Raw genomic sequence first — 27561 nt, forward strand, 5'->3', positions numbered from 1 at the left:
TTATAACCTCCCTTGTGCACACCAGCATCCAAAGGGATGTAAACTCTGGTGCAGATTTAGAAGCAGACCCCTGCTTTTATGCAAGGTGAGGCAAGCAGAATTACAGGAAAGATAATGCTGTCAAATGTCCCCATGCTATTTTACATAGCGCTAAAAGTAAGATGAGACCAGATATCTCTTTTTTGGAAATGAGAATGGCATTGTCCCCTATTATAAACACAGTAATTAATCTTACTCCATTTTTGTCCCCAAACTTGCTTTATAGGATGTTTTTTCCCATTTTATAGCCTGACACATTTTCACCATTGATTTGTTTGTTTTTCTTAATGGGCAAAACTGTTGTACTGATGCACCTTGGTGCTGGGTGATATTAACAATCAGTGGTTCATCGCTGACACTTGAAAGTGCAGGCATTAAGTGATGGATTAAACTTGTCATTCAAAAGCTCCTTCCTGTTTTTATCTGTGGCATGCTCTGTCCTTGATAAAGATTCTCACCAAATAAGAAAAAATGCTTCGAGTATTCAATAAGAAAAGAGGAGAGATGAATCTGAATGAAAGTGAGAAAATATTTCATACAAAGGAAGACTCATCTATTTTTATTTTCCATGTATAATTCCAGGGACGGGTAGAAAGCTGTGACTAGGGGATCCCCAATGAAAAAGCAGCAGCTTGGCTGGAATTGAGCACCCAATTTGCAATCAGGCTCTTAATTAGAACACAAACACTGTCAAATAGTAGCATTATCACCTATAATTGGTCCAACAGAAAGAAACACTAATTGTGACATTAGCAGCCAGAATGCTTTCAGGCAGGATCTCTGTTAAAATACAAACACACTAATTGACATGATGAGGAAGATGAAAAAAAGAATGTAATAAAAGAGGCTATTATGGTTTATCTTGGCAAATGGGAGGCTACTTTAGAAACACTCAATAGCCAAAGAAAGGACAGGTAGCTTAAGCAAAGTAGTGAATGAAATAATGAGCATTGTTAATTCACTGCCTTTGTCTCAAAGTGATGAGGATAAGCCAGAATCTACTTTCTGCCTCATTAGTGTAAATTCAAAGTAGCTTCATTGAAGACAGTACAGTAGAGATTTACAGGCTTTCAGATCTGGCCCCTCAATTACAAGCTCTGGATCAAAGTCTCACTCTTCGTGGGACTCTGAGCAGCAAGGCAGAGAGTAAGGAAATCAACCAATGCCCTTCATAAATCGGATGGAAATTGATCAGCAATTGTTCTGCCTAACCCTAGTGAGGAAAGATCTACTGAAGTAAAGGTTGCGCTGTCAACCCGTTGGACTAACACACCTGTCAGGCAGTTTACCTCAGCAGGCTTAAGAAGCAAAACCACACTGCGTGGAGGGACTATGGCTGCTTCTCCATGAAGTCTGCTCTCTTCCTACACAGTCCCAAACAAAACTTACATCGCCGTATCCCATTGCCAGTTCCCTCTGTATTCTTCCTGCCGAGCTGACATATCTAGATACAGCAAATTTTATCTGGGACTGGTCCTCATCCTCAGGGCTCTCTTTGAAATGTTTGTTGCATACAGACACTTTGGTTTGAGGCCTTGCCACTGCACCTTGGATCTAGCATATCCCCAGAACCCAGATAACCGATGACTTGGATTGGGAACTCAGTGGGAGGGGGAAATCATAAATGACATCTCCCTCTGTTCTGTCCACCACCAGGAGTGCTTATACTCACTAGCAGCTCTTTCTTCCTAAAATCTAGCTGAAAAGCACTGTTCTTAAATACTATGTCTTCGTTGATAGCTTGGCTTAGTTCCTCAACAGTATTTCTCTCCTTTTGCTTTGCTGACAGTTCAACACTCCTGTCCAAATTACTGTCTCCCCATTTGGCTGTGGGTGAAGCCTTCCCAAGGCAGTGTTGCCTAAGGAGTTGACCCCGTTTACAATCTCAGCTGAGTACAAGCAGAAATGTTAAATCAAAGCAATTGCTGATGCTTGCTCAGTCTATTAAACACCTGTCTTGCGCTCATGGTACTCCAGTTTCCAATAGTCTTCTGAATGATTTTGAGGCTCAGCTCTATTACCCTAGTATTATTTCCCATGAAGTTCTAGCAAAGTGTGGGTATGTGAAATTTACTGGGTCTTTTCCAACATCTGCAATTAGAGCCCTAACAGGTAACACAATTTTCCTGGCATAAATTTTTTAATGTTTGGGGTTTGTGAGTCTTTTATCAGCAGAATGTGCCTTCCAGGGGTGTCACACCCTCAGCTCTCACGCACCACCATGCTGCCACTGAAGTCCCCTGTCTGGCGTGTCCTCTATCACTTTTTTGCTGGCGCTGAAATGTAGACCTACCAATGTGACTTTTTTCCTCCGTTATAAAGGTTAGTACTGTATTTAATCCACCCCTCCCCTCATCCTTTGAGACTTCCTTGGTTTTCCTGCGCTTTTCAAAATTAATTGCCAGTGACACAGTCAATTCATTAGCTAAATTAAAAGCCTGAGAAGCATATCGTCCAGATCTGCTGATCCCAACCTATCACAGAGTTGAAGAAAGTATTTCCTTACCTGGCCTTCATTAGCAGCTGTATTGGCCAGGCTTCTGTTCCTTCCCAAATGTCCATACCACTCTTCTTGTTATAGACCAATTAAAAAAGGAGATAAAAAGGCAGCCCAGCAACTCAACCACTGGAGATCCCCCATTGATTTCTTTGCCTCTCTTCATTCATTAATGGGTCAATTTTCACTTTTTCTCTTTCGATGTATTAACAGCTGTTCCTATTTCATTTAAAGCCTATTAATAAAGACACCTCTTCATTTCAGTTTTCAGCTCTAACCTTCTTGGTTTTTGTTGAAATGAAACAAGGTAATAGAGTGGGAAAAGTGCACATTACATAACTTGACGCAGTACCTGATTTCTTTTGCTGCCATGACAGTCTCAGAACCCTATTTTTTTTTTCCCCAAGCACATGCAGATTATTTCATTGAGTGCCATGTGAGCTTTAGGAATGCAGGGCTGCATCACCACCCAAATGCTGTCAAAGACCACCCTCCCTTTGTCTTGTCCCCAGGCATCTCAAGGCTTTCTCTATATTGTCCCCAAGGGAACATGCCCAAAACAGGTGGCAGAGCCCCTTGGGTCTGTACAGTGCCCACACCAGTGACACTGGCCAGAAACAAATTCCCTTTCTCCTACATCAGGCACATCAGAAAACCTTCCCCTGCTCAATAGCTTTTTTGGCAGAGCCTGAGACAGAGTGACTGATTCAGTTCCAGGAGATAGCACCCACAAATACGAATGGGGCATGTGAGAGAAGGCTGCAGTGTGCCACCACATTTTTTTTGTCACATTCTGAGGAGAGATCAGAGCGAAGTTTCTAGTCATGCCACCTTGACTTATCATTGGGGCCAACTTTGACTTCATAGTTAAGATGGAAGGTCAGCGAGATACCTGTATAATTTCCAAGATAGTAAATTTGAGAACACATGATCTATCTTAGCAAGATGTTGGACATAAAGAAATCAATTAAATTGTGCAGTTCCCAGAATCTGAGTTGAAAATCTGAACTGTGTCCTGGGTCTACCCAGTTACAGTCAATGGGAGAGGTACCAGTCTCCAAAATGGACTCAGCATTAGGCTTGAATTGATTGAATCCCAGAGGAAAATAGTGAAAACCGAAAACTCTACAAGTCCCAGAGCAGCGACTTCATTTGATGGAAATCTGATCTGTACAAGCAGGAAAACAGCCCGCAATAAACTGTTTGTAGAGATTTTAAGAACATTTCCTGTGCCCAGCATACCATTTTCTGCACTAATTGTCATTCTTCTCACTAGCATATGATACTCAGGTGGAGTAAGATGATAGTCCAAAATAATGTGGTGAAGAGGGCAGGTTTGAGGACGTAGTTCTCAATCCATGAATGCGTACGTTAATATGATTATCCACTAGAGTAAAAGAAGAGGCTGAATGTAAAGACCGGTGGCCCATGATTAATTCAGTCCATTTTTTTCCAGTAAGGAATCTGAGCTTGAAAGAACGATACAGATCAATTTGAAATACTTCTGTGCTGGATTTTATGTTACAGAACACTTGTATGTATTTCAGTATGTTTCCAGTCGTCTTCCTCTTCTATCAAAAGGAAGACTGAGCCCGAAAGTACTACTGAAACTTAGAAGTGAAGGATTAGGGTTCACATCTTGGGCAAGGGAATCTAACGGACTGTGAAATAAGAGCAGGGGGAAAACGAGGGTACGTCCAAAGCCCAGTTGGGGAAACACCACTGGCTTGGATGGGCTTTCAATTAGCACACCTGTATGAGGCTGAATATGGCACAAAAGTGGGGTTATTTTTGTATGAAGTACGTTATCTAACTAATCCTTCAATGATTGCCCTGAAGTTCCTTCCTCAACTTTTCTGCACAGAAGAAATCTTGGTTCCCTTTTCTAGCACTGCGCCTGCAATTACACTCTTCGGAACTACAATTATGGAGGCATTACACTGTGGTTCTGCTCCACAGTATCTGTATATTAACATTAATTTGATATAAGCAGAAGAATAACCACATGACAGAATAATTGCACTCTAATGATTATATAGTTAAAGTACCTGGATTATAAAAATATACATGCATTAAGTATCAAACTAAAGAGATAATAATAAGTCATTAATTCATATAGGCAACTTCCAGAAATATGAATGAGTTATGATTAGCTATCCTAAGGCATAGCACTAATGTAATTACAGTAATTATATTGTATTTATTAAAGGTAAAAAAGGGGAAAATGTTGCATGAACCTTTCTTAAGGCTGTTGTTTTCATTCTGAAATGGAAGAATTTTGTTCAGTTTTTTAGAATGACTTATGCTGTAAGATTTCTCCTCCCCTACTTCTCACCTTTTTTTTTTTTTTTTTTTTTTTTTCCTTTACAGAGGAAAGACATCCAGGGTTGTATTGGGGGCGTCAGCCTTTAAGGAGGTAAGGAAGGAAGCCAGGAAGGAAAGGAAGGGAAGTAGAGAAGGGAAGAAAGGGAAGGATGGGAGGAAAAGGAAGGATGGGAAGGAAGGGAAGAGAGAAGGAAGGAAAAGAAGGGAGAAAACCGAACGGCTCTGTCAATCATTGCCTGCACGGAGGACAGATTAGAGAGGAGGCGGGGAACGGGACCCCGGAGCCCCCCACCACACGCAGGTGGCGGCCGGGCTCGGGGGCCGGTGCCCATCCCTGGCCCCGCCGGACCACGTAGAGGTGCGGCTCCAGCCCTGCCCTTCCCAGAGCGCCGGGCCTCCCCCGTGGGCCGCAAACGGCCGCTCCCCCAGCCCCCTGCCAGGGGATCGTGCTTCCCCCAGCGCCGTACTTGGGGTCCGCGCTTCCCGCAGCCCCCCGCCCGGGGACGGCGCTGCCCCGGCCCGCGCGCTGCAGCGACCGGGGGCCGCCGGGCCCTTTTTTTCTCAATGAACGCGCTCCCCCCGCCTAGCGCCCGGTCTCCGCCCGCCCCGCCCCCGTATATTTGCATAATGACGGCTGCCGGGGACGGCATTGGCTGCTGGCGGGCGGGCTCGGGCGTGATGTCAGCGCTCGCCGGGTAATGCCTGCGTTGTGGCGGGTAGTTGGAGCCGGCAAAGCCCGCGCAGCGGCGGCTCCGGGCGGACCGGCCCGGCGGCGGCCCCGCGCTCCCCGGGCGGCCCGGCCTCCGCAGCGGCCCGGCCCGACATCGCGCTCCCCGGGCGGACCAGCCCGGCGCCGCGCTCCCCGGCGCCGCTCCGTGGCCGCCGGTCCCGCGGGCGGAGGACGGGGAGCAGCGCCCCGCGGGGCGCTGCCGGCCGCCGCGGGCGGGCGGGTCATGGCGGGGGGCAGGCTGCCCGCCCGCCTCCTGGCCGCCGCCTGCCTCGCCCTGAGCTTGGTCCCGGGGACGGCGGGGCCGCGGGAGAGCCCCGGCCTCTCGCGGCTGCAGAGGAGGAGCCTGGCGGTGGACTTCGTCGTGCCCTCGCTGTTTCGCACCTACGTGCGGGAGCTGGTGCTGGGGCCGCCGGGGCGCGCCGCGGCGCGGTGCCGCCTGCGGCTGGACTGCGCGCCTCTGCTTCGCGCCGCCCGCGGGGGGCTGCCGCGGGCCGCGCCGCCCGCCCCCCTCGGCGGGCTCTCCGCGGCCGGGCGGCGGCTGCGGCGCGCCAAGCAGCTGGTGCTGGAGGTGGGCGAGGGCAGCCTGCGGGACGGCTGCGCCGGCGAGCCGCCGCCGGGCTCCGGCGGGGCGCAGCTGGAGTTCAACCTCACCGAGCTCTTCGCCTGGTGGCTCCGCGCCGGCGACGGGCGGCTGCGGGTGCGGCTGATGCCCGAGCGCCGCGGCGCCCTCCCGGGCAGCGAGCGCGGGCTGTCGGCGGCCATCCGCGCCTCCCGCCCCCGCCTCCTCTTCCACGTCTCCGCGGCAGGTGAGCCGTGCGTTGCATGCCGCGCACCGCGCCGGGCAGCGCCCCTCGCCCACGCCCGCAGGGCCCCCGCGGCGTGTCCGCCCCCACGGAGACCCCGCGGGCGCGGAGTCCCGGCGGTGCAGTGTGCCCTCTCCACCGGGACACGCGTCCAGCCCCTCCGCGCCGTAGCCCCGGTCACTGCCAGCCGGCGGGTGCGGGAAGCGCAGCTCCCCGCGCAGTCGCGGCTTCCCCTAACGGCTTGTCCTTAAGGGCTGCGCTTTACCGGTGCAAAATGTATCGAGGGGCTTTTGTGAGGCCAGGAGGAGTGTTTTGGAAGCGCCGGGAGATTTTTACGAAATGCCAAGAGTTCGTTTGTGCCAGACAGCCGCAAGCGAGACCCAAAGGTTAAAGTGTCTTTAGTCTAAGGAGAGCAAGATCAGATTCTTTGAAACTTAAAAAATATCATCTTAAAAAGGGAAGCTTCCTCAAAATGCTGCAAGTGATTCCAAGGTTATGTGCAGGCAGACCTCAGGGAGTAGCAGAAACATTTCCAAAGCTGAGGCTGACCGGTAAATTTGCACATCAATGCTCTCAGGTATTGGTATCAATATTGTTACTCTTCTTTAAACATACAAGGTAATGGCTGATAGACAAACTTGCAAGAAGCAGGTTTTCCTCTGAGTTTCATGTATCTGGCATTGAGTTCATTGCCAACCCTTTTGAAACCTCAGAGGAGCCTTAGTGAGCTACGCTGTATCCACTACAGCAAGACAAGAAGTTGAACATGTGGAGGGTCACATAGCACTGGTACTTCTGTGAAGAGAGAACCTGGCTTAAAATTTTGTTTCTGGATGGCAGTGATTTGCAGTAAGGGTTTGGGGCAGCTCTGTTACCTCAAATCGAGTCTCTGGGCCAGTGATCAAGAAAGATTTCCATTCTGTGTGTGCGTTGTACCTTTAACACAAGCTATGATTCAGGCTCTCCTACGAAAAGAATATAATACCTAGAGGACTGCAGGGCCAAATAATTTGTCACAGTGAGTTAAGTTAGGTAGCTTTTCTGAAGCTGTGTAGAAGTCAATGGTGTGTTCCTGAGTAGCCACCTACTTAATGGGCCACAGAATATACTTAAGCATATTCTCGTCTCACAAGAGGTGAGGCAAGTCAGTGCTGGGCTTTGAATACAAAGTTGGAGCAACTGATTTTTGATGCTCAGCTGAAAAGCTGGGCCAGCAATTCGAATAACTACAAACTGAACCCATCATTCCTTGCTGGCTGAAATGAAAAATCAAAGCAGACTGTCAGAGTAGGCTGGGTGTGAGTCAGTCTTACACTTGCGGCTGAAGTGAGATACCTGGGCTAGCTCTTTCTGTGTCAGTTCTGGCAGGGATAACGCAGAGGTAGTGTCTACCACAAGGTGGCTAGGTGAGGCCAACACACCCTACCTTCCAGCAGGTCTTGCCTTGCTCCATTGCAGTAAAAAAAAGGTTAATTAGTAAAAATTAAAGACACCAAAACCCACTGGCTCTTTTTTCTGCTTAGGGAATTTATTGTGAGTAGCAGTTATTTTGCTTTACGGATCTTTCTCTTTGGCAATGAAGATACAGCCTTAGCTTTTAATGCCACCTTCACTCCAGTGCTTATAGCAGTAAGGGAGCTGGAGGGGCATGCATTTGTCGTCTTTGAAGACAAAGGTGCATTTTTGGTTTGTTTTTTTTTAACCTGGGTGAAGGGTAGACATGTAAACTAACAGATGCTCTGATCTGGTGAATACAATGCAGACGGAGCTTTAACCAAAGTTAGTAAAACCCACAGGCTCTGGATGTTGTCTTGTTATCTCACTGTTGAGAAGAAATGCACGTAGTAGTTAGCTATGCCCCTGTAAGATCATGTTGGAGACAAGGCTCTGCTGTTCTTACTGCAACAGTCATGCAAAGTCAATCATAGAGGATGCAGGAATAAGAGGAGTAGAGGGAGCAGAAGGAATATGGACCTCATTTACCTATATCACAGTAATAACTTCTCCTAGCAGCTGCTTATGATATCCTGTAAAAATCCTAGTCTCTTCTTTAATTCTACACCAAGGTTGCTAAAATGCATAACTTGTGTCACTATAAAATTGTATCCTTTTTTTTTTTTTGGCAATGACACCCTAATGTAGTTATACTATTACATGGCTTTGCACTAGATCTGTAACATGGGCTTGTTAAAAACATTAAAAATCAATTTTTTTTCTGCTTTGCGAAGGTGCTGCCTATGTGAACACCATGTGTCACTGCCATGCTTAGATTTGTGCCGCGTAGCCCTGCCGACAGCAGGATGTGCTGACACAGTGCTAAGAGCATGAACAGCATCCACCAGCCCATAAGTGTGCAGATTCCAGCAATTATTAACGCCATTGCAGCTAGTGTGTACGGGTCTTAACTAAAGCCCTTCCTAAGGCAACTGAGCCTTTCCTTCATTGCTTAAGATAATTGGAAATGGATTTCAAACAAAACAATCCTCCCATCAACAATGTAAAGCTGCTTCACTTGTGTTGACATACTTAGATTTTATTTTTTTTTCCTCTCCTCTGCTGGAGATGCCCAGGATTGCAGTACTTCCCAGGAAGAGATATAATTACCTTGCTAAATTATTTTGGCCAAATTATCCTCTGTGTGAATGGAGAATGAATTATATTTAGGATGAGAAAAAATTGCAAGGGGCTGAATTCCTATCGACCTTAAGGGTGACAGCAGAGTCCTGTAAGTAATGCTTTATTCTCTTTAACTGTTACACTCTCTGATAGTGGCTCAAAGATATTTAACTGGAGTGAGCCTTTTCCCTTTTTTAACAGCATGTTTGCACAACGCGTAAAGCAATTTGTCTCAGTGTGTTACTGAACAATTAGTAAAAGATGTACTTACTGGTCTGCTGTTCTTTAACAGACAAACCATAAAGTTCACAGGAATTTCTACAAGGTTTTCCTGCAAATACTCTCAATGCCAAATTTCTCTCACATACTCATCCTCATGAAAACAGAGCATCCTGCAAGAAAAAGCTTCCATTTAGAGAAGCTATGGTCCTCAGTCCATCTGTCATTTCTCTGTCAGCTTGGCCTTTTCAAAATCAGGTGAGAGAGAGTTTTCCTCTCTTGGAGATGCTTTCAGAATTAGTATTGGCTTCTTTTCCTTCCCTCAGTGCTTCTCTGGGACAAAAATCAAATTAATTTCAATCATTTCTGTGGAAAAACACACAACAAAAAATGTAGAGGAAGTGAGGGGCGAGTCCAGAGAGGATCGCAGTGTTGCAGATCTCCCATGTTTTAGGCGAGCCTCCCAACTACCAGGTTGCTGTTTGACTTTGCTGTCATTGTCTTTGGTTTTGACTGGAAATTCCACCCTACCTCCAAGGAAACCTTTCCCAAAAGAGTTTAATCAAAACCAGTACATTGCCATTGGGAAACAGAACAGCTAGCGAACCTCTCTGTCAGAAGAGTCCTGGCCAGTTCTAGTTTTGGTCTTACAGGATTTGCTATCTTGTGTGAAAAAACAGTGGGTCTCCGTATACTGTGGACAGGTTATTGAGTATTCTTGGAAAAAAATCCTAAATTGTCTCTATATTGAGACTGCCAATTAAAGAACTGTCTGAGCATCAACACTGACTGCCCCTTGCATGACTGATCCTCTGTTGCCGGGCTAAAATTACTCCTAGGACTTTTAAGATCAGATAGGGTAGGATGTGTTGTGCAGAGGTCTTGTGGGGACCTTCTTGGCAAATCCATCCCACAGATCATAGAATCATAGAATGTTTAGAGTTGGAAGGGACCTTAAAGATCATCTAGTTCCAACCCCCCTGCCATGGGCAGGGACACCCTCCACTAGACCATGTTGCTCAAAGCCTCATCCAACCTGGCCTTGAACACTTCCAGGGATGGGGCATCCACAGCTTCTCTGGGCAACCTGTTCCAGTGTCTCACCACTCTCACAGTAAAGAATTTCTTTCTAATATCTAATCTAAATCGACCCTCCTTCACCTTAAACCCATTACCCCTTGTCCTGTCACTACACTCCCTGATAAACAGTCCCTCACCATCTTTCCTGTAGGCTCCTCTAGGCCATAATATGGTGTGGGTAAGCAAAGGTTTGGGTTAGTCCAAGTCTACATTCGCACGGGCTCCATAGCGATCCAGAGCCCTTGCATCCTAACCCCGCACTGGCATTTGGATTTTGTCATGTTAACATCACAGGTAACCAATTCACTTACTGTAGGGCACCTGAGCCACAAATATTGCTAAACAGGTTTCTTGTGAGTTTACTCAGGAAATTTAATAAGCTGAAATGGCTATAAAATAACTTCCCATGAGAACTAATTGCTACTTACATATGCAAAGGTGGGAAGCATATGTTAAAAAGGGGCATACAGGGATGAAAATGAGTCATTCCTCCCTCTAAAGGTCAATGTACTTTCGTTCATGAAATAGATTTAACATTCCAATTATATTTTTTAAATAGCAATGCATAACTTTTCATCCTCTGGCTAGGCAAAATATTACTCCTGCACTGTGGCCTTCATCTAAAATTTTATTAACTTGCCACATGTATTCTCCCTGAAACTGTCTGCATTTGCTACATACCAATACTATTATAATGCTGAGGCAATTAGGTTTTACATCTTTAGGGTACTGCTACCACGCACCTGAACTCATTTGCAGGTGGAACCCTTTGCCTAAAAATTAGAAAGAACTTCAGACTCAATGGAAATGTGGTTTTGAAAGTGGACATTTTGTAAGTGAAAATCAGACCTCCAAGCTGAAATCTGACTCTAGTAAAAGTCCGCAGGATTCTTTCCACATATTTCAGAGGCACCAGCATTTGGTCAAGGACTCTTAGTTGTATTATTTTATTTTTTTATTATTTGTTATTTTTGTTTTCGTTTTTCTGCTTTCAAAGAACAAAGTTTGGATTTGTACCATACTGAGCAGAAAACTGGTAAAAGACGTCAGTCACTTTCCAGTTGCTCTCTGTTTTTCTCTCGTCCTCAACTGTATGCGACATCTGAGATCCGATCTTGCTCTTCTGATAAATCAGTGGCAAAACTTGGTTAATAAGACTGAGGCATTGCAGTAGGGCTTCTGAAAGGTTTTCATTTTAGTGCAGGTGGGTTTGCTCTTTTCTGCTGGAGTTCTGTGCTTTGCCTTGGCTATATCAGGCCAGTTTTGCCAGTCCAAAGCTTAAGGACAGGCTTGAGTTGCACTTGAGTTTACTCTGGACATGAACTACTGCAAACTGAGGTTTTGCTTTTCTACCCTTGCATTGTCATGGGTGCCAGTGTGCTGCATGCTGATTACCAGTTGCTAAATCACAGCAAATCCTAGGTGTGCTTAGGAGCATCTGTCCTTCCTGTCCTAAGTATCAGGTCTGTAGCAGCTTCCTCCAGATCACCAGTCACTGGTGCTCTCCAGAAACGTGGATTTAGTTAGTCCACAGTGCCTCTTCTTGAACTGCGTATGCCTCTTGAAGAGGAAACTGATTGCCTAGTGATGAGTTTGCTTGGCTTTGTGGACAGCATGATCCCTGGTCCTGCCCTGTTCCTGGCCAAGTCACTTACCTACTCCATCAGCACCAAGGAAACTCGTAGCATATGACTCTCCTGACTGATGTTCACTATTTCCATGCTGACCACAAAAATTTAGGGCTTTGCAAATATGTTGGCAATTATTTGGCAGATAATATTAGAAATTATGCTCAGTCTTTGAGTGGTTCATGGAGTACATGCTGTCACCACTATTTCACGTGGGTTTGCTTGGACCAGAGTCACGTGGTGTTGCTGCTTTTCAATGGGAGTCAGGATTATGCACAATGTGTTTATGATTTCCAGGTCTATTTTCTGCAAATTTTGTGTACTTTTAGGCTTATTGTTCTTATGAATGTTCTTATTCATAAGCATGTTCAGTAAAATATCCATAAACAAACACCAAAAGGGACATGAGTATCAGTTTATTATGTTCAGGGTTTTTTTATTTGAATGAGCATTTATGGCACATTTTAAAAAGATGTTTTCTCTAAACTTTCTGTCCTTTTATTTCCCTATCCTTAAAACCAGGGAATAAATATCTACAGCAAAGAGCAGCACTGGGAGACTGAAGTGCTTTATTATACAAATGCAAAGAAATACTTCAAAATCAAAGGTGGTTTTGCAGTGTCTGATTGAGTTGTATGCTGAAGTAATCTGGTCATTTGGTTCACTGCACATCTCACATGACCGTTACATGAGAGGAAAGAGAATCTGTGTTTGTGACGATGTTTGTGAATTAGCCAAAAAAAAGTAGTAAAACTGAGACGAGATTGGCAGCATTTAGCACTTACTCACAAAATTCCCAAATAAATGAGCCTCGTCATAGTAAAGAAGGTATCACCTTTTCAATAAATCAGTGCTAGCTCATTTGGGGTGATGGTGTTTTGGGAGTCCAAGTTGTGATTTTCTTCCCAGGTGGCAGCAAATTCAGTGCTGTGTCTGGGCATTTCCTGTCTTTACTTCTCATAGCAAAGCATCCGCTTAGGCTACCCAGAACTAGCGTACTGTGACTAAGAGATCTACTTTTTTGGCACGAGTGATTTTACCTAATGGCAAACAGCAATTCAGGTTACCTGCTTTCCAAACCTCCTTCTATCCACTGAGCCACAGCATCTGTTTCCTGAGAAGCCACTTCTGAGCTCAGCAGGGCTGCTGAGACTGCAGTGCTGAGCCGAGAAAGGTCCTTTATGAAATGTGGCACATTTGTCTTGCTTCTCTAATTCAGAAAAATTTGGTTGGAGAAAAATGTCATGGAAGCATAAATGCAGATTTGATAAGTCTGACCTTTCTTTTCTTGCGAACAATAAATGTCAGAAAGCTTAAAATGACAAGCTGGAATGGCTGGAGGTTATTTATGTGTTTAAATATTTAGGCAAGAAACACATTTTGAGACTAAAGTCTAATTTACATGAGTATTTTGATTTACGACTGAGGCGGCCAAGTAACTTCATGGTTGTGACTATCCTGCTTAGCATGGCTACTCAGAAATTCCTTGTGACAGCATAGATAGGACTTGGATATCTCTCAGAAGCTATAAACTATGTCAGTTGTAGCGAAGGAGAATCATCTCACTTGTTAGTCGTGTAGGATATATGACGTGATTGAAGTGTTCTAGCTGTATCCAGTAGAAAGAGCTGGTGGCTGGCTGCAGACAGACTCCAGACTAGTTTCCAGACGTTTTAAAGAAAATAGTAAACTATTATAAAAAGATGGAATTGAGCATGGAAGAATAGGTAGTGAATGTGAAGTGATTCTCATGATGTGAAAACAGTGTATTGGTTAATATTTTGCATTTATTTTTCCTTTTGCCAAAGAACTTCAGTGTTTTACAAAGGGTAGCTGCAAGAATCAAGTAATTCGGCTTTGACTTCCAGCTTAATTGTCTTGCAGTATTGGGTCTGTCGTCAGTGACTATAGCACAGAGCGAGCAGGAAGGAGGGGAGAATCACATGAGGAACTGGGCTCAGAAGAGGGCTTGTACATACACATTAACATGTTGTGTGACATGAAATACTTCCCTTCATGGCAGATATGTCCTTTGCAAAGCAAGGGTAGTTTTGACTGCTTTCGAACTCCGTTGGTAGAAGGTGCTGGGTTTTTTGCGGATTGCTACTACTTTTACTTGCTAAGAACCTCGTTAAAAACTGTAAGGTGCAGAGTGAACTCTGAGATTTCGAAGGGAAGAGCCTGAACAACGCACCATATTGATTTATTCCCATCTCTGCAGTGCTAATCATAGGACTGCTATTTCCTTCACTTCAGTGATATCAAACTTCTGAAACTTAAAAATGGCATCAATTTTGTTTGGCGTTACAAGAGACTGAGTTTCTGGTTTTGGAAAAATCATGGTTTCCTACTTAAGGTATCAGAAATTAACACAGAATGGGGGATCTGAGATGATTGTTTAAAACCTTGGTGGCCTGCCTGTTTCTTCCTGGATTACAGATGGCAAAGTGGAGCTACTAGGCAGGAACTTTTCATACAGATGGTTCTAGAAATGTGCGGCATCCCCTTTATAACTTGTCTCTAGCAACTTTTCAGTTCAGTTTGCAAATCTCAAAAGTCTTTCAGTGGTAGTCCAATGTTTACATCAAAGCAGAAGAACGACCTTTCCTGCCCAAACAAGGGCATATGCTGAATCCATTTTGGACTGAGATTTCCCCTGTAGCAGTGCACTGTGAAGGAGGTGCAAGCTTCTCCCCATTTTCTTACTGACAATCAATGCTCTGTGGTCTCGTATCTTACAAAACCTTGTGATGAAAGAAAACCGTGACTCTTGTCTCTGAGTTACAAGCTGGGCAACAGGAGAGAAGATGGTTCTGTCTAAGGTAAAGAGCAGAGAGCACTTGATGGTGAGTGTAGGGGGAAAAACAGGGGTACTGCAGTGGTGAGGGTGGGAGTACAGTGTGATACAGCCATGTGTGGATTCCCGTGCTATGTATTTCTTGATGGCTGTCAGGAAGAGGTACTACTTGTCTAAGTACATACTGAATGATGTGCATCAGTAAGCATATTGGAAACGGTGTTTCTCCATATGTCATACTCTTTCTAGGACTTTTATGTTATTGAAGATTTCTTTCCAGCTCAGTTTTGAAAGCTCATGTGGTTCTTCTGAATGCGGTTGCTGTAGTGCCTGTGACATGCAGCTGAATATCTGTGACTTCACCTATTAGAAATCTGTGGTGATCCTTCAGAGTTCTGCAAGTTGCAGCAGACCTCTAATTACAACTTGTACATTGGCATTCACCTGCTGTTTCTACTGGCCTGTTAAGTACCGGGCTATCGCAGATGCATCAGAAAGTCTGGGCTTTTTATAGCCTCTTTCATGTTAGATTCTCAAAGTACTTTAAGCCTTATCACCTTGGTGACAATGCTAAGCATTATTATATCTGTTTTACAGAGAGATCATAGAAGCCAGGGATGGAAAAAGCATTATTTGATTATGTTAGACTGCAAGTGCTGAATACAATTTTCTCATATAGAATATACTAAATAGTGATGTCTCTCTTTGCTTCAGCCGAAAGGCCAAGAAAGAACAAGAAATTAGAGTTGAGAGGCTCGGTAACTCACTGGAAATACCGCAGCAGTTATTGGCAAACCCACTTTCGAGTCTTCTCTGCTCCACGTTGTGTTTGCGACACTTGTCTTTCAAATAAATCTGATTTTGTCACATTCCACATTTTTTTACAATATTGTTTGCTTTTTATTTTTGGGAGCATCTGTGATCTGCCAAGCCTGTCCCTTCTCTTCAGAAGTCGCCCTATGGCCTTTCCGTTTGTAGGGCAGCGTTTGTCAGCATTAGAGAGCATGATGCAATGGTTATTTCTGAGGGACATTTCATTATTGATGCTAATTAAACTTGAAACTAATGAGAAAGGATTACTTTTCAGGGCTGGAGAGGAGGCCAGAATAGTTATTATAGGTTAATTATTCTTCTAAAAGACTCGTTTTAAGTAACAATTCATTTTGTCAACTTTTTTCCTTACGTTGTACGAGAGCCTTGTTTGAAGAGGATTCGAAATATAATTGCTGCACTGACCTCATCTAGCTCTCAATCAGTAATCTCCTTCCATCATCAAAAGGTTAATAAAATCTTTAAGGAAAGGAATTCTGTGCCTTATCTATGTGTAGACAATTCAGAATAGGTCTCCCTGCAAGTATTTCCTATTACCCTTCTGCATGATTTCCTTGGCATACTTTTTAGATTTGAAAAATGTCATATTCCATAAAGCTTCCAAATTTAATGGTTGCTTTGCAAAGCAGGTGCGTTACAGAGGCAAAGGGTGAATCTAGTCAGGGCTGGCTTGAGAGTTGGCATATAAGTCAGAACCTGCTTCCCTTTGTTTTTAAAGGACTAGAGCCTGTGGTCAACCTTAGCAATCTCTCCACACTTTACCGGTCACGGGGGTGTCCATGTGATGATTAGTGTTTGCTGAGTAACCAAGGAAAGGGGGAGACGAGGCTCATTTTACATAGGAGCCAAGGTCTCTTTCTCACTGGGAAGCACTATGGCTTTTGGTGCGAAGGGCGCACACTGGTCCCCTTTGCTCCTTCCCACCTCTTGTGTTGTTACTTTCTTCTTCTTCGCTCTTTGTAGAGATGAGTAATGGCTTCAGACTGTTGCAATACTGTACTACAAAAAGGGAAAGGGAGAGCTGGATTAGTGACATTGTGAGTGTGGAAAGCTGAATAAAATGTTTGTGGCCAGGGAGGATATCAGTCTTTATTAGCTGTAAATGTTAGGGCAGCTTACGTGCTCCGTTAACCAGTTACCTGATGTCTTCTGTCAGGGCACCTGCTTTGCAGATATGGAGCTCTTGTATTAACATGAGGGCTGTGAAGGCAAATGTCCATTTTTGAAGGTGATGCTGGGAGCAACAAGGGCTCAAATGGATGGTGGGAGGTTGCAGCCTAGGAAAGCCCCTTGGTGCTGGGGTGATTTATCTACTAAGTGCATGTTACAATCTGAGGTGCGACACAGTGTCTTAAAAGGGCAGCATTCACCAGTTCAAGAAAAGAGTTATATCCTCCATCTGGGCAGTGGTATCAAGTTCAAAGAGAAAACATCCTTTGAGTAATCACTCTTGCCACAGTACTCCGCTTAGGCCAGCTCATAGGATTTTGGATAATATTTGAAGTGCTGAGTCCCTTTTGCGGTTAAGGTTTTAAATCACACAAAGATTGATCAAAAGACCAATGTTTCCTTCTCTGCCTTGCCAGCCTACTGTCCTTTATCTCCTGAAACAAAGCAGCATTAACTTTTAAGATCTGATTCAATAACATTTTATGGATAATAATTATGACTGATATTAAGCCTTCAGCAACCAGTCTGTATGGAGACTTAATGTATTGAGGTTTATTACCAGTGTAACCTATCTTTTTACATCAGTTGTAAAGCAGCATCAACTATACCGATAAGAGGAAAAAGAAATATCAATTAACTATTTGCTTCTGCTTCTCTGCAGGGTGTTCATATGCTTGCCACTTAGTATTGCTAGCACGGTGGGAGTTTGCTGGTGAAGAGTTTTTGTTTATAGAGTCTGTTTGTGCAACTGCGGAGTTGTGATGAATGAATGAATGAATGAGTGAATGAATGAGCTACAGCAATCCTGTGCTGGGAAAAAGAATCCATTAGTGGATAGACCTGGAGACCAATCGATCATCCTTTCCCTTTTAATAATAACTGTGTGAATTCAAAGTTTTCAGAGATGCTATTTAGAGATGAGCCCCACAACTTCCTCTGAGGCTTATCCCAGTAATGGAAGTTATTGAATATATGAAACTTCTTTAGACAACCCATATTAGTGGTTTCCCAGTTTCCCGGATCTCATTGGGACACAGTTGTATGTATACGTGTCATGACTCTTTATGGAAATGGTCCCTGAACCAAACTGAAGACCAGGCTGAGCAGAAGAAAGCTCTGGTAGTTTCTAAGTCCTGAAGTGCTGTGCACAGTGGTCCAATATAAATTATAATATGAGAAAGGAAACTCCATACAGGGTCAACATGGGAAGTTCTGTTGTATTGGCAGTGAAGAAGTCACCTGAAAGATCCAGGACTGGGTCCTTGCTCAGCTGAACCTTGTGATGTTCATGCATCATTGACTGTACTTCATAGTTACTTTTTTTGCCTTGCTCCTCCTCATAACTTTCTGTATAAGGAAATCTACCGCCCTGGTAAGTTCAAGTAAGTTGCTGTCTGCTTGTGTCCTTTTTGCCTTTCTGATGGGAAAGCAGAAGGGAATTCTAAAGTGCTCTGGGAGCTACATGGAGGCCTCGCTTTGACATCTCTAAATATGTGAGTAATGGGGTGCTTAGAACTGATTTTACGTGTGATGGATGCTCAACAATAAGGAATCACAAATTGTGGGCAGCAGAGCTTGGAGAGGAGAGCTGCTCAACAAGATTAATGGGAAGGGAGACCTTTAGTGTAATGAAAGACACAGTTCAGGCTTGAAAACAGACAATGACACACTAGATCAAGTCTTGAGGATTTGGACAGTCAGGTTTTCTCTGCAGACGGTAATGCTATGCTTTCGTAGAGCCTCCTCCTAGGTAGGAAACACAGAACAGCTGAGAGACAAATGCACTCTAGTTCTTACTTCACCCACAAGTGAGTACACTGGTACACCAAGGGATTGGATTGTCGAAGGGTTATCTGTCTGTCTGGTAATACGGATGTTGAAGGAAACTTAGAAATTTCTTTTTGTTCTAAGAAATGCAGGCCTGTGAGAAAAACAGGATGAGACTGCAGTAGAGCATAGCTGGGTCTGAGCACCGAGAGGTTTATTTTACAACCAAAATACAGTTCTTTTCTTTTAAGTATCTCACTGAGCACTTGGTGTAAGGTTAAGGCTGAAGTCAGTGAGATCCTCCTTGGATCTCGTCTAGCCAGGTTTTCCTATGCAAGTGAAACATAATTAAAAAAACCAAAACCTAGGTCTCCTTTCAATTAGATAGTTAATGAAAGTTTAAAGGTGTATTTTATTACTAGTGAAAATATCAAGTTTAAAAGACAACAAATAATTCAGTATTTTTATTGGAAATAATAATTAAAAAACCCACAGGTGAAAGTGTAGCTCATCTTTCTTTTCCAGCTCACTGTAAGTTGCAAGCTGTTATTAACTCTGAATATTATGACTAAGGGGGTTTGAGTGGGGAGCAGAATTAGCAAAATGTTAGTGGAGCTGGTTACAGGATCATTGTTACGACTGCAACTGTTATTCTCTATCTCTGACAAGGATAATAGTGTGTGGAAATGAAGCCAGCAAACATGTAAAATACATCTAAATATAGAGGACAAAACAGCAAATAACAACTGGACCAGAAATCAGATGCAGAAGGCCTTATCTGTAAGTACAGTGGCTTGAAAGATGGCAATGCTGGTAGATAAACATTAAGGGGACTATGAAGCTGAGAATAAATAGAGCAATATCCTCTAAACAGTAAAGAGCTGGAGCATAAGACCCTGGAAAGACATTCAGGACTTATTGCTTGAGAAAGATCCCTAAAGCTGTCAAGCAGATGTGCAGCTGGTAAGTAGATGACTTGCTGGGATGTTGACTGAAATGGTAGAAGAAATAAATCAAAGGGGATTGCATTAGTGTAACCGAAGGCAGTATATTACTTTGCTTTGAAGTATAGTGTCCTGTGGAGAAAGCAATGACTGTCATCCCATAAGAATGATCAAACTGAGTGGAGACAAGTCCCAGATTTAGGCTGTAGCATAGGCAGGGGTTTCTCTTCCATGCAGTCATAATTTCCAGGTTTTCTTGAAGACATTGGACTGGAGTTTGATGGGCGGCATACAGGGCTGATCCTAAGCCTACTGAAGCCAATGGCATCTTCCCATTGTACATCTGCTCCACTTTCCTGCTCTCAGATGCGGCCTGGCCGGGCAAGAACCACCTTTCCTTCTCTTTGCTATCAGGCCATCTGCTGTGAGTGCACAGGGAGACACAGCACACCTCATTTTTTGTGTCAGAAGAAATAGAACTTCTTTTCAGTCTAGCATTTCTTGTCAGCACTTAGTCTAGATGATAAGCAAAAGAAAACATTGGTGCTAAGTTTAGTGACCAAACCAATATTGTCTGCGCTGTCCTTATACAGGCCAAATAGCATGTGAGATGCCGAGAGCCCTTGTTCTTGAATTCTTATTGTTTTGTGGAAGGGACTTTCTGGCATAAACTGTTCCACTGTAGCATGGGTGTTAGCCATTAAGGACCTCTTGCTGTAGCCAGCTCTTAGACTTTTGGCATCCTATGTCTGGGTTTTGAGTTGAATGAAAACAAGGGAAGCATCAGCCCAGTGAGGGGAATGAAGGAGTAAGAGCATCCTAGTGCAAACAAAGGCGAAAACGCCAGCTCTCCAGAGTCCAGTGAGAGGAGGAAAGCACTTGTCAGGCTTATCAGAATATACCTAAAGAAATGGAAGGTTCTAATAGTCACCTCTTAAAAACTTTACATCCACTGTTTACTAAGCATTGCATCTCTGAAGACCTAGTTTCAAGTTTTTTACCTTTACTTAAAATGACATTATGTTTGATTTGCCTCAGGGTACTGTACAGCACAAACAGACCAGGTGGGTCTCCCAACTGTGGTCATGCCTTCATAGTAAGGCACTTTTACATGGTATCCCAGACTTGAAATTAAAAAGGTTAACAAATTTGCCCTTTCTGCCCCATGAAAAAGTTCTCAGTATCTAATACTAACATTGTTTCAAATACACTTTTGTCACTAAAAAGTGTGAAAAATTTCTAAAATTAAGGTAAAAGGATTGGAAGGGGGGAAATGAGGCAATATCCTTTCTGAAAAGAAAAAGTCAACTAGTTGAGATGTCCGTCTGAATGGAGAACACCACTTTTTACTCAAGAAGGGACAGAAAATGCATCACTTCTGCCTCTAAAATCAGTTCCAAAGTCTCTGTGATAGTCAAACCCATCTGCAAAGATAAAGAGCTGAAGTATGATCTTGTCTCTTACCGTGTCTTTTATCATCACTCTCATCCCTTTCCCTAGAAGCACTTGGGGATAATGGACTGGGGTCCAGATTAAAATGCTCAAAGAAAGGAAAAAATAATATGAGGGTCAGACTAGATTATATTAAAGTCACATCAACAGAATTATCAGAAGGAAGAGCAGACAAAGTACCTAAAACAATGAAAACTCTTACCCAAACTAGTTTACAACTAACATGGAAGTGCCTTTTAATCTGTGTTAGTTCAAGCTAGAATAGTTCAGAAATAATTTTTTCCTAGTTTTTAAAATGGTCCAAAAATTGTTCCTTTGGGGTAACATCCTTGGAAATATCTGTTTTATTCATAGTTTTGATTTCATGGCAAGATGAAGACACCACTCTCATGGGTGCACTGTCATCCTTGAAATGCAGTTTTTAAAATCAGAGCTGTTGATGAGGTCAAAACAAGTAAGACGGACACCGAAGAAAATGACAAATTGCTAGAGTTGAGAGTGGTGGAAAGTGAAGTTTTATAGCAGTTCCATAGTCTTTCATGATCCTAATTTTTCAGTAAAATAATGACATCAACAAACCTTGCAATCTTGCTGAAGTGGTAGGGAATAGAAGTGAATTTGGTTTTCTCCTAAGGAGTTTTGCTGAATAGTTTGTGCTGTGATCTCTGTCATCGGGGAACATCTCTGATACTGCAGGGAAGATAAGAAACTCTGACCTCCTGTTTTCTTTAATCTTAGAATGCTGCATGTAGTCACTTTATTCTTTTCCTCCCTCTGTTTGGGGTCTGATGCAATTGATCTGCTAGTGCTGATAAATGCATGCTGCTACCCCAGCTAAGAGGAGCACTGAGTCACAGCCTGGTGCACCTGCCAGGTCAGTGCTTGGCGATGGGTGGCATTGCCAGCGGGGCCGCCGTAGGCCCACGCTCTGGCAAGTGAGCTTCCCTGCGTCACTAAAGCCCTCGTGCCCCAGTTGGAACTGTATGTCTGTAATAAAACACCAGCTGAGCAGGACCTGAAGATCACAGCTTTCCTCTTTACCCGGATGAGATATGTGAAGTGCCAACGTCTACATCATTACAGTTTGTCTTAGGAGCTGCAGGTCAGTTTTTTGGAACACCAGAAACTTTAACGAGTTTTGCCTTTGCAATTCTTAAACAGGTCCAGAAGTCCCTTCCAACCTCAACCATTCTGTGATTCTGTGATCTGTGACTGCAGGCATTGTCAAATAGGATTTGGCCAGGCTTTTTTAGGGCAGCTTGAGCTGTGCTGTGTTACCCTGTGACACATGTTCTTAACTGTATTATTCTTTTTGTGAATGCCAGCAATCTAAGCATCTCTGCTTGGAATATTGTGCTCAGATTTATGGTACTCTGCATATGTGATTGCTCACCACGCACATCAGCAGAATAAAGCGGTGTCTCTCATTAGGAGAGTGGCAGACTTTTGTCGAGATCATTGAATCCCAAGTCATGCGTGAGTTCCCTAACAGCTTTAGTGCATGGCTTGGGTACCTGGTGGTTAAACAGGACTAGTATTTGGTTCACTCACAGGGATGGCAGGTCAGCCCATTGACACCTGCCCGTGCTGTTAACAGACCAGTGAACCTACTGCTGTTTAATATTTGTATGGTAATACAGCACAGTTGAGAATTGAGTTATAAAATGCAGGTCACTCGGTAGATGCAGCAGTCAGTGAGGGAGCACAAGGTGACAATGAAACAATCCATATTAGCAAGCGGGGGCAGTGCAGCTGTTTGTGCTGTAATTGCATATCTCCAGATGTTCCTGTGATGTGCAGTAGAAGCCAAGCAGTCTCTAGACATAACCATATTTCAGTGTTCAGCTTTCCAAACACTCTTCTGTGGTCCATAGAGAAGAGAGAATTTAAGGACCTAAACCATTTCATCTTCTGTGCTGTCAAATGAACTCTGTCATTCTGAAGTAACATTTCCTGGGTATATTTTTTTCGGAGATTTCTTTTCACATTAAGATCAGCAAAAGCTCTTTCTGGGAAGCCTGATTAAAAATGCAGTTCCTCCCAGGAAAGAAAAGAAAATACCATTTTCAGCATCAAAAGAGATCACAAAATTATCATGAAAAAAATGAAATGAATTTTGAAGATTATGCATTGCAGGAAAGTAGGTAAAAGTGACCCCAGGGCTTTCTGCTGTTTGTCAAGTAGTTTGTAGTTTTTTGAATAGACATCTGCTAAGAGTATAGGTGACAAAGCCTCTCGGAGACAAGAAGTGTCCTGTATTGGGATTAGCTTCAATAAATTGATGAAGATAGCTAATTTCTTAGTGAAATTTATCCTTGTCTGTATATTTAAAACCAAAACCAAACCCCCAAAAACCCAAACAAAAACCCAACAAAAGCCATAAGAAACTGCTGTTTCTTTTCAGCTACATGCTGTTAGCATCACTGGGAATGCAAACACAGATGGCTTCCAGCTCTGTCGCAGACCTTTGCCTCCTAGGATCAGACTGGAGCATTGGCAAGTCAGGCTGCAGCAGTATAAACATTGCATTCAACTTGGGCCTTAACTCTATCGCGAAAATAGAGAAAATCTTAGGAAAAGGAGTCATTTATCCTTTGGCCTTTTCGACATTGTACAAAGGGTATAGAAGAGAGGATTCCAGTGGCTTCAAATGTTGCCTTCTATATTGCATACAGCCAAAATCTTTTCAAACGGTGTCTTTTTTATAAATAAGTTTCCAGTCCAGATCTTTAAAGAAAAATTAATCTGGCAAGATATTCACCATTTTGTTTTGACAGTCTGAATTGTTTGCAAGACCTTAGCACTGAACACTTCTTTCAATTCTAGTCTAACCTTCATCTGTAACCAACCCTTCTGTTTCCTCCTCAAACATCCTTTCACATACACATACCTTTCACAGGAATAGAAAATGTTTATTGTTTTTAGCAAAAGATAATGATACTTCCCCAAAGCCCATGTTTTATCAACAACTTTTATAAAAAGTGTGGTTTGCATCCTGAGGTGTGTCTAGCATTTCAGCTTGGAGCAATGTATTGCATACCTGGAAGGCAATGGTGACTGTCTTTCCAGTGTCTTTCATCAATCACTTAAGATGAGTTGTGTAAAATCCAACTGACCCTTCTATAATAACTAGGGGCAAATAGCTTTGGATTGTCATTTTGATAAATTTTGGAGTATTGGCAGTGTTATGGGCTAAGGAGCCAGGCATCCAAGCCTTTCATCTGTCAGTGTCACTATGAAATACCTTAAAAGAACAGGGGGAATGTGTCCTAGCGATTCGATAAATCTTATCTCCATGAATGAGTGGATTTTGTGTGGTTTCATAATCTACTGAACTCTAATAGCCTATATGCTTTGCTTCAAAAATAGCTGTTAGAACAAGGTGTTTGATGAGTTTGCGTATTGTTTTTCTGCAACCCCTCAGAATTTTTTATGTCAATGAATGACTTCCAGTGGTGAATGCCATAGCAATTATTGACCTATGTGGTACACGCATGGTTTTAACAATTTATTGTGTGATCAAAACTAATTTTTTACTGAATGGATGCATCATCAGTCTCTTCCTCATGTTTCTCTGTAGGATATAACACCGAAGGCAGGCAGAACACTTTTCACAGCAGCATTGCAAGGAAAAATTCAAAACTAGATTAAATCATTTTTGTTACATGTGTTACCAAATAAAGTGCTGGTTTTAGTGTCCTCTGTAATGCTCATCACATGGTTGGGACCTATACTGATAATTTAGTGCAATCTAAGGACCTATTGTGTTTTATCGTTTTCAACATAGACTATGTGTCAGTTTTAGCACAAATTAAAAGTTGAGTTCATTGTTTCACATGCCATAGTTTAACTGAAACACAATGATTATTTAAAATTAAAATAAGCTTCAGTGATAAGAAAGGACAGTTAGTGGAATCCCAGTGGCCTTTTTCTACCGACTATAATGGGATGTCACAGTGCTTTGAAAACAAGTCCCACCAAGTAAATGACCACTGATGGGGGCCATTTTTCAATCCCTACAAGATAGATACTTAGCTCTGGTCAGGTCTGACTCTCATTTTGCCAGCTGTGTTACCATTTCTTTTCTTTTTTGGGAGAAGTCGGGCGAGGAGAGGAAGAGTGGAAAGAAGAGGAGAGAAGGTAGTGATGCTGCCTTGCTGTTAATATGTGTTAGACTGTCATGTAAGCTGGTTTCCCAGACACAGGATATTTCTAGCAAAAAACGGGAACGGATAGTACTGCAAATGCCAAAACCCAAGTCCATACATAGGAATTCCATGTGAAAAGACCTGGCTTCTAGCTAAATGATTTATAGGGTACCAGATTAGGAAACAGACCATTATTTTAATTATATTAAGTGTATCTAACTCTTACTATTAACTGTTTTCCACAGTTTCATGTTGGGTCATTGCGACCACTCTTCAGTACTGAGGCCAGGAGAACAATGTCCTTATGAGGTATTTTGTCCCAAAGAAGTTGGAGGGGTTGGGCAGAGGGCAGTGAACAATGCAGGCATCCGTGTAAAGAGATTTGTGAGCAGATGTGATAGCGCAAGAGTGACCTGCTGGGTAGGAATGAGAGTTTCTATCTCAGTTTTTGTTTCTGTTCTGGGGAGATAGTAGAGCCAGGGCTTATTAGTAAGCTTCAGAATTACTGTGCTTGTGTGTTACAGCTGTGATATGTGATATTTAGATTAGATGTTAGAAAGAAATTCTTTACTGTTAGAGTGGTGAGACACTGGAACAGGTTGCCCAGAGAGGTTGTGGATGCCCCATCCCTGGAAGTGTTCAAGGCCAGGTTGGATGGGGCTTTGGGCAACCTGGTCTAGTGGAGGGTGTCCCTGCCCGCAGCAGGGGGGTTGGAACTAGATGGTCTTTAAGGTCCCTTCCAACCCAAACCATTCTATGATTCTATGTGTCCTTATGCTGTGGATGGTAGAGGTTTCCAGGTGCTGCCTTGTATTTGAAGAAAGATCCTGATTCTCCTGAGCATCTCCATATAGCACTGGTGCAACAGGATGAGTATTTTTTACCAAAGATAACGTTCCCCCATGCACTGAAAGCCTGGACAGGCATAGCACTTTCTCGATATGTACCTGGACAAAACATCTGGGGCAAAAAGTAGAATCTTCTCCAGGGGAAAAAAAACCTGTATAGCTGTTTCATTTGAAAGGAGATTAAAGCTGATTTTTACATAGCTTCATCTTAAGCCAGTGTTAATTAATATAAACACAACTGTGTATATTTTTGCACTAATTCAATTTGTTCTTAAGTGACAGCTTAGATTTGTGTGACTCTGTGTTTTCAAAAATGAAGTTGCCTAGTTTGATAGTGAATGAGAAGTTCATGGAGTAACTTAGTAGTAAATAGCATATTGACCTGTTATTTTGAATACAGTGCAAAAAGGGCTTGACATGAGAGAGATATGAAGAGGCACCAGCAGTATTCTGACAATACTGATGAATGGCAGGTGGCCGCAAGCCTGACTGCTGCTTTTTTGGTTGTTGCTAGTGATTCACAGACAGGTGGGTGAGAATGTTAAAGGCCTGACACATGGAGTGACAGATACCCTTAGTGCTTGTGTGCGCAATGCAATGGCATGTCTTAAAATAGAGCCAGCTGCATGCATAATTAAGGAGAAATAATTGCAATGCACTTATGTAAATTATCTTGTGCTTATTCTCCTCCTCCTTCCCTCTCCTCACCAATGTTTCCATCAGTAAGGTCCCCTAGTCAAAGATTCACCTGATCAGTAAGAAACACTAAAATAATATGTTTGGAGCAAGAAAAAAAATAGTTGTTGTCTTTAAGAGAATAACAACAACATAATATGAGAGAAGGATGTGGCTCCAAGTATACTGAGTCAATGTTGGCACTCTGGTAGTTCGTTATATGAACAAAAATTAATTTTAGAAACCTGCATATGAATTTAGTGGTTCTGTCATTCTTGCTGTCTTGTAACTCAGATAAATATCTCATATTTCTGCTAGCTGAAATTCTGCCTACATAAGCTTTTTTCATTCAGCCTGTTAGAATCATTCTGGCAATATGAGACCGTGAATTTAACCTCATTTCTGTTTGTACTAATTATAAGTTATATTGTATTTTTACTTTCTTTGGGAGGAACACAAAAACTCTATTCCGTATGTCATTGTTTTATATGTCTCCCAGATGACTGCTCTGGATGCATCTGGAGTATTGTTTTCAATAAAATATTCTTTCACTCCCCTTTGCTCATATCCCCCTTTATCAATTGAATAAAATTCTGTATACAGCTATAACAAATTACTGTATAATATAATAATATAACTCACCATTGAGGTGCTGGAGCGTGTCCAAAGAAGGGCAAAAAAGCTGGTGAAGGGTCTAGAGCACAAGTCTTATGAGGAGCGGCTGAGGGAACTGGGGTTGTTTAGCCTGGAGAAAAGGAGACTGAGGGGAGACCTTATTGCTTCCTACAACTACCTGAAAGGAGGGTGTAGCCAGGTGGGTGTTGGTCTCTTCTCCCAAGTAACAAGTGATAGGATGACAGGAAATGGCCTCAAGTTGCACCAGGGGAGGTTTAGATTGGATATTAGGAAAAATTTCTTCATTGAAAAGGGTTGTCACGGACTGGAACAGGCTGCCCAGGGAAGTGATCAAGTCACCATCCCTGGAGGTGTTT

The 27561-nt window shown here is 43.0% G+C and overlaps 1 protein-coding gene and 1 long non-coding RNA gene across 2 annotated transcripts in view; both read left to right on the forward strand.

Moving 5' to 3' along the window:
• LOC142601323 (uncharacterized) overlaps window positions 1–4956 on the forward strand; it is a 36777-nt gene extending 31821 nt beyond the window's left edge. The window contains exon 3 of the long non-coding RNA XR_012834927.1: window positions 4907–4956. This is a non-coding gene — a long non-coding RNA (uncharacterized LOC142601323). The remainder of the gene's footprint in view (window positions 1–4906) is intronic.
• Window positions 4957–5544: 588 nt separating this feature from the next.
• ALK (ALK receptor tyrosine kinase) overlaps window positions 5545–27561 on the forward strand; it is a 321448-nt gene continuing 299431 nt past the window's right edge. Inside the window, exon 1 of the mRNA XM_075749445.1 lies at window positions 5545–6397. Within this exon, the coding sequence (XP_075605560.1) occupies window positions 5560–6397 (838 nt within the window). The 5' untranslated portion in view covers window positions 5545–5559. The remainder of the gene's footprint in view (window positions 6398–27561) is intronic.

The sequence above is a fragment of the Balearica regulorum genome, chromosome 3 (assembly GCF_011004875.1).
Source record: "Balearica regulorum gibbericeps isolate bBalReg1 chromosome 3, bBalReg1.pri, whole genome shotgun sequence".
NCBI classification, from domain to species: Eukaryota; Metazoa; Chordata; class Aves; order Gruiformes; family Gruidae; genus Balearica; species Balearica regulorum.